Source organism: Anser anser (genome assembly GCF_964211835.1).
Source record: "Anser anser genome assembly, chromosome: 2".
Lineage (NCBI taxonomy): Eukaryota > Metazoa > Chordata > Aves > Anseriformes > Anatidae > Anser > Anser anser.
In genome coordinates, this window is record NC_139721.1 from 117,567,202 (window position 1) to 117,586,749 (window position 19,548).

At 39.0% G+C, this 19,548-nt stretch overlaps 1 protein-coding gene across 5 annotated transcripts in view; it reads right to left on the reverse strand.

The window, feature by feature from the left end:
• Positions 1-363: 363 nt before the first annotated feature.
• Positions 364-19,548, reverse strand: part of NEK11 (NIMA related kinase 11) — a 106,737-nt gene continuing 87,552 nt past the window's right edge. For 3 of the 5 annotated variants that reach the window (XM_083823159.1, XM_083823157.1, XM_083823158.1), the window contains 3 exons: positions 18,380-18,476; positions 7,438-7,539; positions 364-1,391 (listed from right to left, as the gene is read on the reverse strand). In XM_083823159.1, coding sequence (XP_083679285.1) covers positions 1,187-1,391; positions 7,438-7,539; positions 18,380-18,476 — 404 coding nt within the window. In that variant the 3' untranslated portion in view covers positions 364-1,186. The remainder of the gene's footprint in view (positions 1,392-7,437; positions 7,540-18,379; positions 18,477-19,548) is intronic. The other 2 variants (XM_083823160.1, XM_083823161.1) reach the window with 2 other exon arrangements.

Sequence of the window (19,548 nt, forward strand, 5' to 3'; positions counted from 1 at the left end):
CTAGTCAAGCAGCAACATTTTTTGATATTTACATTATGAATTTACATTCATTTATTTGATTCAGTCCCTGAGTACTTGAAGAGTTGTGGCACAAAAGCAGAAAACAAAGGTAATGGCTAGATGCCTGAAATAAACTTGGTCCACAATTCACTTGAGATTCTTCTATGTCATACCAATTTATTTTCTGTTAGAGTTTTACGTAGATGGATGAAGGAGCTCAGAATGCAGAATAAAGAAGGAACAGGGAGAAGGAAATAATCAGGTATCAGAGCATGATATATACTTGAAATCAGCAAACGTATGATGCATATGAAGAAAGGAATATAAATGCTATGAAAAACAAACAAAAAACCAATGTCCACGTACAAGCCAAAAAAATTGTTTATTGTTTGTTAAAAGTTTATTGTTCCATCTGTGTACAGTGAATTTGATCTAAAACTCTCAGAATCCACAATAAGGATTCCTAGCTACCACAGTCATCTACAGCTCAGGCCTCGTGTCTCTGTCTATATACACATAAACATATATGATGATGTGGCCAAACACCTTTCTGTCTCTATGCATATACACACCTATCTCTATGTAGATGAATATGCATATATGTATATAATTATACATGCATGCTTGTATCGGTACAGTTCCTTTGGAAAGCACATGGATTAAATGCAGTCTTTTGAACAATGAACGATAAGACAATTTCTGGCTGAGCAGCCCAATGCATAGATATGTGTGTTCAAGGGTAAGTCTGCCAAAGTACAAAAAAGATGTGCTTAAATGCCATGATGACCGGTTAGCATAGGAATCAACAGCAGCTGGAGTCTAATCCTGCACCATTTCCATCACAGGCAGCTTCACCAGTGACTGAGTGCAGGATTAAGCCTGGCCAGTGCCCAGGAGAACAGCTTTCTTAATGCTCTTAGTGGTGAAAAGGGGATGTTGACAACTGTGAATCCCCCACTCCACTGCCACCAACTGGTTTTCTTCCTGCCCCTGCAAATGATACCATATTTACCCATATCTCACTGTACAGACTGGACTCCCCAAGAGTTTGCCCACCTATTTTTGTACTGAGTCACCCTCAGTAGTTTCCTCCACATACCTCTAGGATTTGCTTGCTGGCCTGAAGAAGGCAGCTCGCCACTTTTAGTCCTCTTTTCTGCTTCCCGCACTGTTACTGACAAACATTTTACAGCTGAAGGTGTGCTTCCGAATCCTGTAGCTGCTCCTCAAAGTAGAGAAGCTGATCCACCTCAAAGCAGTCACTTGCTCTAGAAACCATTTTCTCCAGGTATCTCCTGATCTCCTCCTCACTGGCTTTTTGCTGTCTTGCTTGCTTCAGATAGGTGTACACTTTCTCAAATACCTCTGCTCCCAGCTTCTGGATGGCAGATCTAAGAATAAATATTACACAAAGGTCAAGTCAAAGTTATCTCAATTATATATTAATACAAGCAATTGCTATAACTTTTTTTTTTTTTTAAATGTTGTGGCTACTTTTGATTAAAATCTTATAAGGATACACCTTATTTGTCTGACAGTACAAGAATTTCAAATTTCCTCTGCATTTTCTCTATGGCGGTGTTATACAAATAGCCCAGGAGTAAAAACCTGGCCATAGTAAGTCATGGGACATGCAGACATCATCACTGCTAAAAACCAAAACCATTTTCACACCAAATCTGCCATAGTGTTTTATCCACAGCAACTCCAGTATACACCCATATATTATTGCCTCTGTATTTCATCAAAACCAAGAGAAGCAACCCTATTCAGCCATAAACCAGCAGCCTTTCATGAGAACAAACACATTTCAGAATTCATTGCTTTATTTTAGCTTCTATCTAATAACAAGGAACCTGTTGTACCAGATCAGCATGAGCTAACTGACTTTTCTGTCTTTTCCTGCAGCACTATCCTTTTATCAGCAGACAGGTCTGTAATTCAGTGACAAAGAGTACACTCACAGGAACTTAATGTTGATTTATAAAGATTCAGTTGAAAACTGCAAGACAATGAACAGAACTTGTTTTTCTAAAGGCAAACATCTTTAAATTCATATGTCACAAGCCCTGAGTAATGTAAAACATTCCAATCAGAGGTGGGTTCATAATATTTTGATGAAAATAACGGAGTAATTTTCCTTCAGCATATCAGAAAGTCTCTTTGCATAAGTCTGCCACAGGAACTGTGTTCTCTTCCCTGTTTAAACAAACCTGCTTTGTCACAAGCACACCAAGACAGTTTTCCTCCAGTTTCCTGCTGGATCTCAATGGTGCCAATCCATACAATGTCCACGGCAGGACTGGGACCCTGAATGGCATCAAGCAAGAGGGTTTGATGGCAAACGTGCTGTGCGGTGCTATACAGACCTTATGGTACTTATCTGGAAGAATTTATAGAATATAGCTGGTGAGAGAATTTTGGGATGAACGGATTTCAAAAACAGCTCAAGTGTGATTTATCAAAGAAATTCAAGGGTGTGAGCCAATTACTGGATGCAATGGCACCACAATGCAGTGTAATGCTGACATACAAATGGCATGGCTGGCTGTGCAGCCTTATCCCTGTTTTTTTCTTTTACTGATTTTTTGTGTTAGGACAGTTGAGATTTGATTTTCTTTTAGTGTCGAACTTGCAAGTTCCAGAGGTAACGATGCCCTTCACTTAGTCAGGAAGTGAGTTGGACTAACTGGGATCTCCTTACGGAGACATCAGCAATTTGTATTGAAAAACATCTTGTTTTGGTTAGGTAAAGTTCTGGTAAGCAGCCTTTCCTCCCACCAGCATTTTGCTAGAGTTTCAAGAGCATTTGGGTGGTGCAATCATTTCTTTTTCAGGAAATCTATTGTGGCATGGAGACCTCTTCAGTAAAGCTTCTTAGTGTAGCTAACAATGTTTCTCTGAAAAATGACTCTTACCTACAGAAAAAAACCAAACCAAACAAACAAAAAAACCCTGATGATATCTGTGATTCTAATGCTGTAGTGCATTTTTCAAGGATTAAACATACTGTGTCTCTAGCATGTGAAAACATTTGATCCCTTACCACTTTGCTTCATGGAAATTCTTTTAGACAAAAAGGAGTTACTAGGAAATTCGCTGTATAGTTTTATAACATTTCAGCCTGAATATTTGTGCTTATGTTCCCCTTCCACTAACTTCCTGTTACATGCTGTTTTCTATAAATTTAGACTATGATAAACTGGGAAGATGGACCCCAGAGTTGTCCCAGGATGGGACCTGTCACGTTTATCATCCCAGCAGTGAGCTACCTAGTATTTATACGGGATTAGCAAGGCTCCTGAAAAATCCTAACATTAAGAACAGTAGGACCCACAGCTGATAAAATATACCCAATACATTTTCTTTCCTGAAAGAGAGCCTTGACGACTGCTCTGATCTCACAAGGAGGAAGCACTTCTCCTCACATCCCGCCTGCTGTCACTGTTTTGCAGTTTGGGCATACCCAGCTGTGGTTCACCTTTTGTCTGTACACTATATATACGTCCTGCTGGCTCCTGACAGGTCGGGAACTGGCAGCAGAGGCAGCTGAGACCCAGTGTAAGAAGCCATGGGGCTGGGCTGGACACTCCACAAGTTCAAATGTGACTCAGTCCTGCTTCCCATAACTAGAAACTGACTTTTTTTCTTTTTTTTTTCTTTTTTTGTTTTTTTTTCTCCCAGTATTTCTGTCTAGGGAAAAACACAAACTGCTGAAAGTGATCAATTGCCAGAGTCTGGCAACCTAAGGATTAGATTAGTACAGAAAGCTAAATAGGGATTTGTTTGTCAAATAATGTACATTTCTTCATCAAACCTCAACATAAATATTATATTTCTCTTCAATGGTTAAAAATCAATACCTGAGAAGCTACCTTGAAACAACTACTGCTTCATTAGTGCCTTTACTGACCCCCTTCCCTCCCTCCTAAACAAATACATTTTTTGTCAGTCCTTTCTATTTAAAAATGAAAAATTAAGCAAACACATACCTTGGGAGTATTTCTTTGGTTAATAAAAGTGACCTGCAGACTGGAATCTTTTCAGTTTAGCTTGGCAGAACATGCAAATTAGCTAATCCGTATAATTGCTGATACAATAAAATTAGGGAAAAGTATTCATAGGTTGAAAATTAAGGCGTAGGTAACAAAAATTATAACCTCCTTTTACAAAAGAACACATCAGACTCTATTTGGGTTTGAAAGCTGCATTAATGTGAGTCCGCTACCACATAATACATTTTCTGTGACGGGGACAGAAAAGCAGAAGCTAAGACAGTAAATTTTAAAGTGACATTACTGACTGAATCTTTTAGTATACCAGTGGGGGGTGGAGGGGTAAATGACTTCCTAGAAAGCAAGGTTTGTCCATTACAGCCCTGATCCTGTGCTAGTGGTTATTTTTCCATCCATGTTAAGACCTACAGAGGCATAATTAGGGATTTTTTGCTACCCTTCTATTCATAGCTCCTATTTCACAGAAGGTGTGGAACACCTGCATTTACACTTCTGAAATAACTAAAAGCCTTACTTCTGAATGCATTGTGAGAACCAGTACAGAGATCCCATGTTTTCTGATTATCTGGTATTTACTCTTGTTATAGCTCACACACCTACAAACTCACTATTTTCCCCTCAAAATGAGCCATGATCCCTTTCTCAGTGCAGCTACACAAGCTAAGGGGATACTCGACATCTGGGGTTGCATTACTCAGACAAGTTTTGTTGGCCAGAACCCCATCCCACACTGTCCTAAATTGCTTTTCACTATGCCGAAATCAAAGCAGTTACGTCAGCCTCTACCATCCAAGGAGCTGGTCCAGGATGTTAAGTTACTGTGCTTAAATGTGGTATCTCAGATATCTCCTCAGGTATCTCCTTGTGCAAACGAGCTCATGAGCAGCTTTTGTGTTGCTTCACTGAGTCACAAAGACATACATATACCAAGGATTCTTTGCTGGCATTTGAGCCCTGCAGTTCCTAACTTTCAGGCACCTCATTCATGCAATAGCATTCACAGCTCTCTGGCTGAACCCTAAGCTCCCTGTACAATGCAGACACCCCAGAAAAGTATCCATGCAAAACATCAGCCCACCACAACTGAAGAAAGGGAAATGTCAAATCTGATGCCTGTCTGGCTTTAGTAAAGTTTGGAAGCACCTCTTCCCATGCAGGACTTGCAGCAATTTGACATGATCACATGGGTACCCACTTGTTCCCTTTTATCCCTGGTTAGAGGTTTCACCCAGAGACCTAGAAACCTGGCAGTAGAAGTACCATAATCACCAGGGGTACTGGGGAAATAAGGACTCTCCTTCACCCTCATTTTGATTTGTATAAAAGTAGGTGGGCCAGAAAAGGATGAAGAAGGATAACTCTGGACAGGCTGAGAACCAGGGACAACACTGGAGGTGTGTGCAAATGTTATTTGCATGAAACAGTCCCTGGATAAAACAGTGCAAGCAGTCCTTGGAGTCTTTCAGTCGTTGGGACTGAAATCCAGGTTACCACGTGTACGCGAGTGCCCTGTGTGTCTGCTTTCTCACTGCAAACGGCAAGAAATTCAACAGTGAGCCCAACTTCCCTCACTCCTCCTGTCTGCAGAGGGCAGCCCTAATGCTCCAGGCAGAGGTGGAACAGGGCTGGGGACTTCCATAGCGTGGAGGCACGCTCTGACCACCTGCCTACTGGCTGGATAGCAGATATTGCCAGACTCCACACTGTCACCCCTGGAAGCTGTGCTTTGGAATAAAAAGCCTCATGCTGCCAGCTTCTGTTCAGCACAAAACCTAAGCCTAGAGAAAATTAACTAGAACAAGGCTCAAAGGCCACACAGGCAGACAGATATCTGATTTGTGGCTAATGATATGGTTTTGGCATGAGATTAGCAGTTGGTTCTATCAAGGATAAGGTGCTTCTGAGCATGTGAGAAGCAGTATCAATATCAGCTAAATCATAGGTACTTAGTGCTTTGACTCACTGCCAGTGTTAGAGGGGAGCTGAATAGGAGCCTTCAGAACCGCAATTTTGTACTCAGGGTGTCTAACTGTGCCTAAAAATGTGCCAAGTCATTTAGTAGATCTGGGCTCAAGTGAATTTATCAGGATATCTGGTGATTTCCTACACATCAGTGCAAAATTACTAAAATTTGGCAATATAATGTTGTGTTCTCAACTGGCTGATGAAGTTGTAAATCTTTCCCTGGGTGAACAAAGAATTTTCTATTATCCCACGGGCCTTTATTTTGACTATACTGCTACTAGCTATGTATTAATGTTTCTTTTCTGGTCTGGAGATCAATTACAATACACCTACCTTTATGCAGCACCGACAAAAGCCACAAAACAAGATTAATGCTTGAGTTTGCACTCTTCCATGTGCGTTAGCAGCTGGGTTAATATCTCTCAACAGCTTGTCATTGCCTGCCTTAAAGGATAACTGTGACACAAATTAGCAGCTAAGGGGGTTTTCAGCTTCTCACTTGAGAATGTCATTCAGCATGATAGCAACTATCATTTAAAACTGTTCTGCTCTCCCTCTTCCATCCCCAGAGGGAAGGAGCACTTTTCACAGAGCGTTTTCACTAGTGCTTCAGGGAGTGGTGGTGTGGGTTATTCCTGGGAGCAGGGAGGCTCGACAGTTGCTGAGCCACCACATTCTGCACAAGTCACAACTGAGCACACCAGAGAGATACCATGGAAGTCCCCCTGGATCAGACATCAGCAACAACATACCATCTCTCCTATAGCAGACGACTAACATGCAGCTCCTAAGTCAACCACAGTAAAATTATTTGTTTATAAATCCTCACAGCTACCTCAATACCAACCTTAAAAAAAATAAGCTTTCTGGACATGGAATATCTGTCCAAGTGGGCATTCATTTATCCTTTCAGATGTTTGCATCCTACTCTGACAAGCATATTGTAAAGTAGGAGGCAAATCTATTGTGATTAGGGCTCATGGGGCATAAAAGCCTGTGCAGAGATCTTTGAAATAATAATTTCAGAAGACTTCACTAAATTCTCCGTAAGTCAAATGTACTCTCATGGAGTCCAGCAGTGTTATTTAGGATTCCCACCAATACATCCTATTCTGATTTGTCCCTGAACATGCTTTCTAAACATTCATTTATTAACCTTATATTTCTATTTACAACAGAGTGCAATCTTGCCACTTTGCAGCTAAACATTAGCAACATGAACCTTGGTGAAAATGATTGTTATATTTATCTCCTGAAATAACTTTCTGAAAAACAATCAGGAAATTACATCTTTCATCTCATACAAAATACTGTTTTCTAACTGTACTAGAAAATCTTAAGAGTATCTGCTACAGCATCTCGTGGTTCAGTAAATAGGTTTAACTAAATTACAACACAAAAGGTCCTTGTTCTCTCAAGTTATCTTCTCTTCATTCAGTATATTGACATTACTGACTGAATCACTACAGCTTCTCTGGAACTTGAAAGAAACTCTCCTGGGTTCAAAACTTCATTTGCCGCAAAGATTGTTGGTTGCTCTGTAAAGACCCCTGGAGACCTGCAAATAGAGGTGCATTATAAGCTCCATGATTTATTTTTTAGGAATTTACTTCTAAAGGTAGGGCACTTTCTAGTTGTAGCTGACATATATTTGGTCTTGGGAATGTGGCAGGTATAGCAAAGTCTAAGAAAAGTGCATATTAAAATTAAAAAAAAAAAAGGAAAGAATTATTATATAAAAAGGTAGTAAAATAAAATCTGAATTGTTAAGATTAGCCCCTACCTTCCACCTTCAAGCCTCAATGGACTTTGACTTTCATCGTATTACTGCTGAATGAAAATTTCTTCACTTGAAGGCACAATGATAATTTTCATAATTCATCCTTAATTACTTCATAATTCCTGAATTAAAGCATCTTAATTTGATTGCAAACAAAACTCTCTGATGTCCTACTTCAAAGACTTGCAAAATCTAAAGCATATTTAGGACATGTTTTCCCATGAGATAAGAAGAATCTTATTATTTAAAGCTGCAGACACAGCTGAAGAAATATCAACAATAATATTCTCCATGCATTTCATTTTCTGAGATAAATGAATTTGTAAAATAGTAATTGAAGTTGACACCAGCTCTTGGAAGAACTGTGAATTAGAATTTAGAGCTGTTAGTTGAATACTAACTACTGAAATCAGAATAAAGTTTGTGAGAAGGGGAAATTGGTTTTTGCTTTGTACTTTATGCACAATACCTAAGCCAAAACCCCCAAGAAACTTACCCCATGAATTAATTTACACTGAGCATTTAAATCTTCATTGAATATGAATGACTGAACAAGTGGAATACTATCATAGGCCAATCACTTAGGGATAAAACTTTTCTTCTGGGAGGAACTGGTGGAAATTATAGGCCAAATCCTCACTGATCTAAAATAGACTTCATGACTCAGTGGGAGATAGCAGGAATTTCAGCAGAGTATTTCTCTCCCTCTGGAGCTGTGTGCCTAATCAATTTCCCACAGGAAAAAACAACAACAACAACAACAACAAGACAATACACAACAACACATGGTGTCTTACATTTCTCTGAAAAAAAGGCTTTGATTTTTCAGTGAAACAAGAAGCAAAAAAAAGTAAATTTCATGATGAATAAAGAAGTACTCTATGAGCCTATTCAAACTGTTTCAGCATTTCCCATTTTCCGTGCCAATCCTGTTCTCAGTGGGTAAATATACAAAATTATCTTAAACAATATCCTGTTTTTCACCAGCATCACAACATCCAAAGAGTCTCTGGCAGAGCCACACAAGTCAATTAGTACTTCATACTAGAGAGAAAAGAAGAAGAATTTCCAACAATGGACAACAGACCTATGATTTTCAGAAAGGCCTTGGAAGGTTTATGCATTCAACTTCCTCTAGCTCTCCATCAGGACAAGACAAGCTCTGTAAAGCTATTGAGATATTTAAAGAGGCAGATAGAGGTCTAGTCCCTTTTTTCCCCTCACAAATAATGAATATATGATGCCTAAGCACTTTTCAAAACAGGACCCTGGTTATTTCTCTGTCTCAAATCTCTTGGAAAATCAAATAATACTGCATCTAACTGCCTGGAAATATGTCTTGTAAAAGACTAATGAAGATTTCTATTAACACTTACAGAAACACAGGAATCATAATGTAGTATCTAAATAACTTGTTTCACCTAGTAGACTCACAGAGCCAAAACCCAAACTTGCTCTGAAACATTACCAAACCAGAGTAATTACTTCTTCTCTTCAGGATCAAAATCATACTTCTGCAGAAAAAATGTTAATGAAGATGTATGTGTTACCTTACAACTAAGAGCTAGGTTAGGTGTTTTAAGTCTTAGTATCCTCTGTTTTTGTAATAACTTTTGTCCGTGTCTGGTTAATGATTCCACTGCAAATGGTTTGGTATCTTTACACCCTGAAGGCCCACAGCTCAGGAAAACAAGCTGCTCAGCAGGGAGCTTCACTGAAGAAGGAGATGGACCTGTGAAAAAGCCACCCCTGTGGCTGCTGTACCCTTAGAAGTGGCGGCTGCTTCCTTTGGAGCCATGAGAAATGTGGTGTTTCGGGTCTGCTAACCTCTCTTTCACACGGGATGGTTTGCACATTGCCCAGCTCTCTGCTATTTTACCCTGTGAGCTATTTTTTGTTATACCAGCTCTGCATTGCTCACCTCCTTCCACATGGAAATATGAGATGTATACCTTAACGACTCACAGATGTATAAGAAAGAAATCGTTGTATGATGACTGAGGAAAAAAATGGTTAAGGAAAGAAGGAAATGGACTGATTTTTCTTCCATATAATTACACTACTGCAGTTGCAAGCAGATGAGGACAAAAACAATACAGGAAACAGTAAACATCAGCAGTCCTAGCAACGGTTTGCTGAAAGCCCTTTGTGTATTCACTACCTGTATTACTTCCAAGGGCCTCTGTGAACCTTCCAAGGTCACTGTGCTGCATCTAGCAAACACTGCCAAGATTCTGCAAGTGTTTCTATATTGAAAACAGACTATATAATTAACGTCACATGAGATCATTCTCGCATTTGGAAACTATTGACGAAATCAAGGCACTACAAAACAGAACAGCTCAATCTATGTATTATGTATGCACAGCATGAGAAACTAGGGAAATCATGCTTTTTGTGCAAAACAAAAAGGTGTGTTAGTATAATTGTAATGTTTTGAGTGTTTGGGGATACTTGACATTTTAAAATGAATGAGTCTATACTTATAATTATGTGTTTTATAACTGGAATACAATTTTCAGACTGGATGAAAACTCTCTACTGCTAAACCAATTATGACATTACTCTCCACTTAAAAAAAATCCTTAGAAATTCAGGATAACAGAATGGCTCATGGATTTATGAAATGCAGCTCAGTAAAGAAGCTGAAAAAGTCTGGTTCCAAGTTTAAAAAAAAAAGTCTGTATCCAAGTAAATTCACAAAATCTTACACATTTCAAGGGTTGGACCTGAGGCTCAATAACAGGCAAGCGGAGCACCAGGATGAGCATCCCGGTACATCACAGTTTAATTGTACCCTTTTGTATATCAGCTAATAGATCCTCTACCAAGTTCATTCTCTTTATGTATTCAAAGTGAATCACACCAAATGTAAAGCTGCTAAGAACAGCTGAAGTGATGGCATTGGCAGCTGGCATGCTCTTCCCATCCCCAGTTGTAGGATGGAAAGGAGCAGTATAAGCTTCTCAAAGAATAATCTATGACTCTCCAGAAATGAAAGTACCCGCAAAAGCACAGTGAATGGTCACCCACCCTAACTTTATACACTTACCTTAGTTGGCTACCACCTTAGGCACCAGCATGACAGAAATGAAATTTATTTTCCAAGGAAATTCAGAATAGGAGCTTACAACATATGTCTTGAACTATCCTGTGTCTTTCCACACAGAGAGCCCAGAGAAGTTTGCAGGCTCCCAGGAAAGGTTTCTAAAACTGGGCGCTGTGAATATCCTCCTTTGTGGCTACTCTGTTCAATGCCTGATTAAGCCAGGCAGTTGAATATTTGCATAACTTTAAGCATCTGTTGTCTTTCTGAAGACAAAGGACTACTTGTGTTTAATATTATGCACATTCTGAATTACTTTGCTGAACTGGGACTTCAGTCTTTGGCACCTCTACTAGGACAACAAATGAAGAAACTAAACATTTGTGGCCAGTTTTATGACATGTAGCAAATAGGGCTACAAAAATGGTGAAGGGTCTAGAGGGGAAGAAGTGTGAGGAGTGGCTGAAGTCACTTGGTTTGTTCGGCCCACAGAAGACGAGACTGAGTGGAGGCCCCATGGTGGTCTACAGCTCACGAGGGAGTGGAGGGGAAGGCACTGAGCTCTTCTCTCTGGTGACAGTGACAGGATCAGAAGGAATGGTGACAGGGGAGGGCCAGGCTGGATGTTAGGAAAAGGCTCTTCATCCAAATGGTAGTTGGGCCCTGGAACAGGGTGGTCATGGTACCGAGCCTGCTGGAGTTCAAGAAGCATTTGGACAACACTCTCAGATATACGGTCTGATTTTTGGGTGGTTCTTTGTGGCCCCAGGAGTTGGACTTGATGATCCTGGTGAGTCCCTTCAAAGTTGGGATATTCTGTGATTCTATGATTCTAAATAACCTAGTATTGATTTAATTTACGCTACAAGGCTGAAGGTTTTGTACTGGAGACAACTTCAGAGAAGCCAACACACGTCCTATTCTACAGACTGGGTAAAAATTCCAAGACCATTTGCATTAGTGATCTGCAACTTCAAAATGTAATCCCATTTTCCAAAATCAGGCTGGAGAGATACATACACATTATCTCCAAAAGCAAACAAAAATAATGGTAAAAACACACTGTTCTTGCCAAATACTTGTCAGTAGCATCTGTTCAGTTCCTACATTGCCCATAGCTGGCAGGGCTGCACATTACAATCTATATAATCAGTACATCCCCATCTAACAAATTATGAATCACTTGCAATTTTCGCTTAGCTCAGATGCATTGGAGAACCAGCACAACTTTTGCTTCATCCCTCTTTTCCTTCCAACAGACACCTCCAGGATGAAACCTTCTTGAGAATAATAGGAGGTCCTAAAACTGAACAGCCACTAAAATTGAAGGCAAACAACGATAATACTCTGGGCATGTGGGATGAGTGCTCTTGACTGTTTTAAAGACGATATCATTTCCAACTTAACAATACAGAACTTCCCGTTACAGCACAGAAACACACATTCAACCTGCATGTGTGAAACCTGAGGCTTGCTAATTATTTTGCCATTGCTCTCTGTGTGATTCTGCCTGCATTAGGCAGAAAAGGAGACGCCACTAGTAATGAACTATTTCTAGAGAAAATTGGATCTAATCAAATATTTTGATTTATTTCTTGTATGAAAGCTAGGCAAAGTCTAAATGAACATAATGGATTTTCCAAGATTTACACAATTTCACTTCTCTCCAGACCTACCACTCTAATCTTGAAGATGTAATTTGATGCAACTGGATACCAGGCATCACACTGTTCCAGATGTGAGGATAAAATGCTATGTGCATGCAGACTGAATAAGAACCCAGAGAGTATCCTAGGGGAGTCCTGGAGATTAGGACCCTACCAGGCCCTAAACACTTAAGAGATGGAGACTGGTCTTTGAACTAGGTTTGAGGTGTGAGAAAACCTGTGGCAAGGATGATGGATATGAAACTAATATTTTGTCTTAGCCCATGGAAAGCAAAAAGCTACTATTATGCTATAAGCTGTCTTGGGATCACCACACAGAAATTACTACCAGAAAATGGAGTGTTGAACAGAGTAGCTGAAGTGTGTATAAGAGGAAATCTCATGCTCAAAAACATTACAGGATCAATATCCTCCAGAATAATATCCTCTACCTGGCTGCAAAAATCAGCCGTAGCTCAGCCAATGACAATACCAAATTTGTCTCTTGCCTGCAGGAAAACATCTTAGACCTCATGCTTATTTACATCATGATTCCTTCAACATGTCAGTCAATAGCAATCAAGGTCTCTGTGATTTTTTAATTTTAGTCTAAAACCCCAATTAACTTTTCTATATTTACTGCATTTTGCTTCACCTAAAGATGTCTTCAGTGATGTCAATAACAAAACCAGTTTCAGTAGGCTAAGAGTTGGTCCTGATGAAGGTCCACCCAACACCTAATAAAACACTAAATCAAATAGTTTTTTTACAGCAATACTTCAAAAATATGTGGAAATAAATGTACACAAAGTCTTCTATGCTTTAGGCATTTTAGGACTACTGATCTTACAGAATATCCACTGCCTATTCAATCACTTCAGTATGACCTTTCTTTCTGAATTTTTAAGATGAATGCCACATTTGATGTCAATGTCACAAGCAAAAGAAGGATATATGCATACAGCTCATGAGTCTAAGCCAGTAGTGTTATAAGCATTCACAGGAATAGAATAAAAATATCACTAAATGCCTTTTCTCTATGACTTCTGAAAGACAACTTTACTTACACTCAGCGGGTGATGATGAAGCCTTTTGCCTGATCATGGTATGCTACTGTGTATAAGACTTCAGGGACTGACAAAGAGGTGCTTACTGCTGTGCTAAAGGATTTTAATTTACTTAAAAATTGGGGCATAAAAGACTTTTCCTTTTACTGGCATGCATTTTATTGAATTCTAAATTGCATATTAAAGTTCACTGCTATTAAAATGACTCATTGTATGTATTCATGGATACCTCCACAAAGGAGCACAAAGTATGCTGTACTAACAGTTTTTTTTCTGCATTTTCTACATTTTTATTTCTTTTCATATTTTCAGGACAGAGAGAACAAGACATAAATTCTATTCTATAGATATTCAATTATGCAAAAAACCAGACTTACTCTGTGAAACACAAATTCTCATTTTACAAAGCCCAAGAAATGAATTTTTACTACAGTGATGAGAAGGTTTCAAAGGGATGCCTCCACCCACTGGACACTTGGGAAACAAACTCCCTTAATAAAGGGAGGTGAAACTGTGAATATAATCACTGTACCAAAACTTGAATAAGGCTTTTTCTTTTCCACAGATTTCTGCACACACTTGTCTAATTGCTCACCATCTCTTTTCCATTTTAGATCATGAAACCCTGCAGTCAGATCTCAAGCATGCATCGTAAGACTTTCCACAGAGCTGTGAAGAGCCATCTGAGGTGGTCACATACTTGGAAAGAAGTAAGACACAGCAAGATGAAAAGAAGCAGAAAAGCTTTTTTAGTTACACATCTAAATGTTCTGGGTCTGTCTCTTCTTATGCAGATTTTGGCCTCTTTAGCCTCTTCTAAGCTACAACAGCTATCAGTGCTGTTAGTTCATAACTGAAGAAAGCATTTGGTTTTGTCCACCAAGCTTTTCAGACAGTGGCAGAATGCAAGCCAGTGTTTGCTACAACTCCTCTAGGCTTTCCCTAGGGACAAAGCCAATCTTTCATGCAATTAGTACTAACAAAGCTTCTGATATCGTGTAAAGAAGGCTTTGCCAAGCTTTATGGACCTCAATAGAAAAAAAAAAAAAGGAAAAAAAAATAAAAAAAAAAGAAAATGAAGAAAGGGATAGGTGGTATAACAATTTGATCTGATGGAAAAAAATGCTTGGATTCAGGAGTTGTTTCTGAAGAACAGTGTGGCTCTCTTCTGATATGTATTGTTGTAAATTCTCTGTAGGGGAGCATCAGTGGAACTGCCACTAATTTTTCCTCATTTATCTCTCTGGTGAAGACAATATGGCTCTACATAGCATGTGAGAGTATAGCTTATTAGACTGCAGCATGCAATACTGTCAGAAATAGGAACCACCATGAAAATGAGATGGTGGCCAGGACAGAAAATACTCCTCCTGTTTCCTGCATCTAACGAGATTCCTAAGCCTAAAAACCCAATATGAGGGATATGAGTCACAGAACTCTGATTTATATACTTGGCTGACTTCCCACCATTAGCAGGCAAAGCTGTGAAGGAACATAATAGGAAAAAGCTCAGATAACCTTTGCAGGAGCTAGTTCAGAAAACTGAGATCTCTCATCAACACTGTAGAAGATCCTAATACTGAAATTGTTAGCACTGAGGTAGAAATTTTTGCTGAGAGAATGAACTACACTTGAAAGATAAAGGTAAATTTCTGCTGCTATAAACTTTATAATGAGTACTGATACCAATTATAACAAGCTAGAAATTATTGTCACCGGAGTAGGTGATTTTATCATAACTTTTACAGAGAGGACAGAAATTCAAAATGTTGGAACAGGGTGTGCAATAGGGATTGGAAAAAAAATGTCACAGGAAACATTCAGGGACTTTAGTGAAGGAAGCTGGTGACTGTATCATAAACACTGTCAGGCTGTCTATAGGTTAAGCCTTGAGCAACTTTTTATTTAAAATAGGAGATGAAGGACATCTACCTACCATATTCAAGAATATCAGTGGTTTCCTTCTACACTCGTGTAAAGGCTTTTAGCACAACTTCCTGATACCTTCTCACATGAATATATGTATGAAGCCCTGCACAAGAATACACTAGAAGCTACCCAAACTGGCACTCTGAAATCCAGCAATTCTCTGCACTGTCAAAGAACACATTCAGTGCAACACACTGCAATGACTCAAGCAATGAGCACATCACACCTTGTCAGGAGAATGTCCTGCTGCAGCTGTTTGCAAGCCCACATCATTCACGTGTCAAAAATAGTTAAAGGCCCATTTGCTGTTAAACCTTACGTTCATTTTACATGAATCTACCATTTTATCAGAGCTAATGAAAGAGCTTTTTTTTAATTAATGTTATTTGCAAAATTTAGGTATAATGATTACTTTCTGAGCTATTCATGATGGAAAGAAGAGTTTCCCTCATCACAATCTATTGTTTTTGGCACCAATCCCAAACTTTTATATTTCTATTTCTGCACTTCCACATTGTTTCCACTGCTCTTCTCCATTTCCTTGCAAGAACTCCAGCTACTCATTTCCTATGAAACAACAACAAAAAAACATATTCTCTCTTTCATTAGAAGATGTCAACTCAAGACCCCAAAATAAGTCCATGGTTTCCTGAGTGAAACTGAATAGCACAAGTCTAAATTATTTAAGCCTTCCCTAAGTGGCCCTGCTGTGCAGATGAAGTACAACACATCATGTGAAGTTTGCTGAGGAATGAACAGAGCAGCTAAGGCTACATGCATCATCCTGCAGTCAAATGTACTTGCTTCTTACCACTAAAAAATCCTCCACTGTGCTCTAAATGCAGTTTGGCCATGTGTGAGAATTTGCAAAGATCTCCTTGCGTATGTGTGTGCTAGGTACTGAGCTCACTCACTTGTTCCTTAACACTCTAACTTCCAAGCAATTAACATGCTAGCTCACCTTTAGATATTTAGATATCTAGATATTCAGATATCACACAATCATATTACATCTAGAAGAAAGAACAATAACCTGAGTAGATATTTTGATAGACTTCTTTAAACTAGCTACTATAGTTCACAAGAGGAGGTCTGCAGTCTTATTTTCAAAAAAAAAAAACAACAAAAAACCACCAAGCAAAACCAAAACATTCTCCCTTCTCCCCTTGCCCCTCTCTTCCTCCCTTCCTCCACCCCCCAAGTTTTTAATAAATTAAATTTTAAAATGGTTCACAGATATGGCTCACAGAAACAGTCTGCCAGATGTTCTCAAGATGCCAGCTGGGTGGGCATTTTGGCCCACAGACCCAGCTGACTGTTCTCATTCAGGAATTAAATGACTAGGAAAGTGTTCCAAAACTGTGAGGTCTTAATGCATTAAATGTGAATTACTGAAGCTAATCAGCCTTTTCATTAGCATATGACTGTTTTATAAGTTATGCTGAGGCATGTCATTTCCAAAGGATCATACAACAGCACTCCCAATTTTTTCATTATGTAACTGCTGTTACATGCTGATCCTATCAGAACCAAGAAACTGTGAAAACCAAGAAACAGCGCTGAAAAATAGACTTTGATAGAAGTAATTTAATCATACCCGAGCCCTAAAGATGATGACCATGAAGTTCAAATGGTTAAGGTTTATCCTATAACTGTGAGAACACAAGGTGAAGGCTGGAAGACAGGTGGGCATTTTGACTAAAAAAACTCACCTTGCAACTAGCTGGTGCAACATGTGTTTTTTTTTTTTTTTTAATTTTAAAAGTACTTTCCAAGAAAAGAGAATGGAAAGGAATCAGGCTGGCAGACTGTGAAGCCTGCTGACTGGTTTCACAGTAAAGACTAAGCCATGAAGTGAAACACTAGGGACAGCTGCTTCTTGAAATGCCATAAAACTGAAAACCTTCTACCTGGAGTAAATCTGATTGGTATTTCTCTTCAATACGTGGCGCATTTTGCACTGTAATGTATTTTACACAGTGATTGCCATCCATGCTGTTACAGTTGCATTAATTTTCTTTAGTGGACTCACTTAAATAACCACCAGCATTAACTGTTTGGACTCACTTGTATTCTGACAACATGCACCAGATAACTGACACTGCCCACCCACACAACAGAGAACTGCCCTTTTTTAAAAAAAAACTTACAATCTGAAATCAGTTGAATGTTGCAACACTGCAAAGAAAATCTGAGTTCAGAAATAATACGTAGCATTATGATTATCAGATCAGTATCTAAATTAGTGTAATAAATCTTGGAAGGCCAGAAATTACTGACAATTTACTGGAAGATGCTCAAGATATATTAACCAGTACATTATAGAAAGGAAGCATGGATCTTTGTTTTACTGAGACACTGAAATCTTTATTAATAAAGTTTGGGCTTTAATGATGATGAAAGCAATCAGACAAAGAGTTTCAAAGGTAGCTGCACATATAACTTCCCTTGTCTCTTTTGAAAATCAAAGGCAACAGCAATCACATTTGGTTTTAAACAGCATATCATCATGGAAAACAAACCTTAGCCTTTCCATGCAAGAATGAAGTGTGGGTGGGGGAGCAAACATGATGGGAACATGGAGATCAGCAACTGATTTATGTACATGAGTTGAGCTAATAAAGAAAGAGAAGTTCAGAATGATCTAGACAGCAGTGAAGACATACTGGAAAGGATGACATAGTTGTGCAGATTACAAGAAAATAATCAGAAGTGACAGTCAACCTTCATCCTCTGTTGAGGCAAGTACGCATCTGGTTTGGAAAGAATAGCTTAGCATCCACTTCATGTTGTTGCAGGAACTTTTTTTTTTTTTTTGGGGGGGGGGGTTGGGGTGGGGGGCAGCACATGGTTTTATTTAGTGTGTTCTGCTGTTTTTCAAATCCCCCCTCTTTCCCTAGATATTGGTAACACAAAAATATGTTACTTACTCCCTCATGCGTTTCAGTTTGGTCTCAGCCATAGTGCTGTTGAGAGCTCTGAATCCCTGGGGGGTCCCTGGAGCCACTCTGGTGACAGTTCCCGAGCCTACAAATCAATGCAGACACACAACCTTATTCACCTTCATCCCCTGAGTACTACTGCATAGTCAAGGGCAGTCGGGAGGAGGAAGACTATTCCTGTTCCTCAAAAGGTGCCACATTAATTAAAGATGAATTAGATTATTAAATGCCTATTAAAAACAATTCCTTTCTTAGGGACATGTAGATTTATAGCTCAAAGGCAACAAAACTGTAATGTGAATTTTCCTGCTGTGTAGCATACAGAGAATTACATTACAACAGAAAAGACAGTTATCCAAGGAAATGCTGGCACAGATAAATATTCAACAAAGTGAAGTTGACTAGGACAATATTTATTTTTCTCCATTGTTCTTTCCCTTATTTGTAAGAGTAAGAACCTTCTTCCTAACAGTCAAGTCTCTCCTTTGGCTTGCTTAAAATGTAAAATGACAGTATTTTACCAATCAGAGAGTAAATTGACTTATGATATCACTTTTCCTTTCAGATGAAGGTAGTCCTTAAATCCTTTACATATATATACACAAACATACATACATACATGTATATGTAAATACAAATTTATATACATATGAGGAATATGAGAAATATATATATGCATATCCGCCCCCCACACACACTTTCTGTTCCTTCTGTTCACTTCACTTGCCTTGTTGGTTGTTGCAATATTTAATGACCTAATAGTCATAGAAGACCATGGTTTTCATCTACAGGAACCCAGATCTGCACAGTCACAGAGGACTATCAGGGTTGTCAGATCAAATATCCTGCAATTTTATGCCACCACTGCATCACACAAACCTCTGCCTAACCTGACCAATACTTCAGGTTCAAGTTAGTGATTTATTTATTTATTGCCCCTACTGCCTCCACTGGAAGACAATTTCAGAGCCTCACTGTGACCTGCTGTCTAAAATCCGTCCTCTAACTTCAAGCCAAAATTTATTTACTGGCCAGCTTGTGCTCATTTTTCTCCTGTGTTAATCCTTTTCTTTGACTTACTCAGTTCTTCCCTTCCCTTTAAATACTCCTTTAATTTATTTGCGTTTGGAAAAATAAAGATCCTGCTTTCAGCTTTC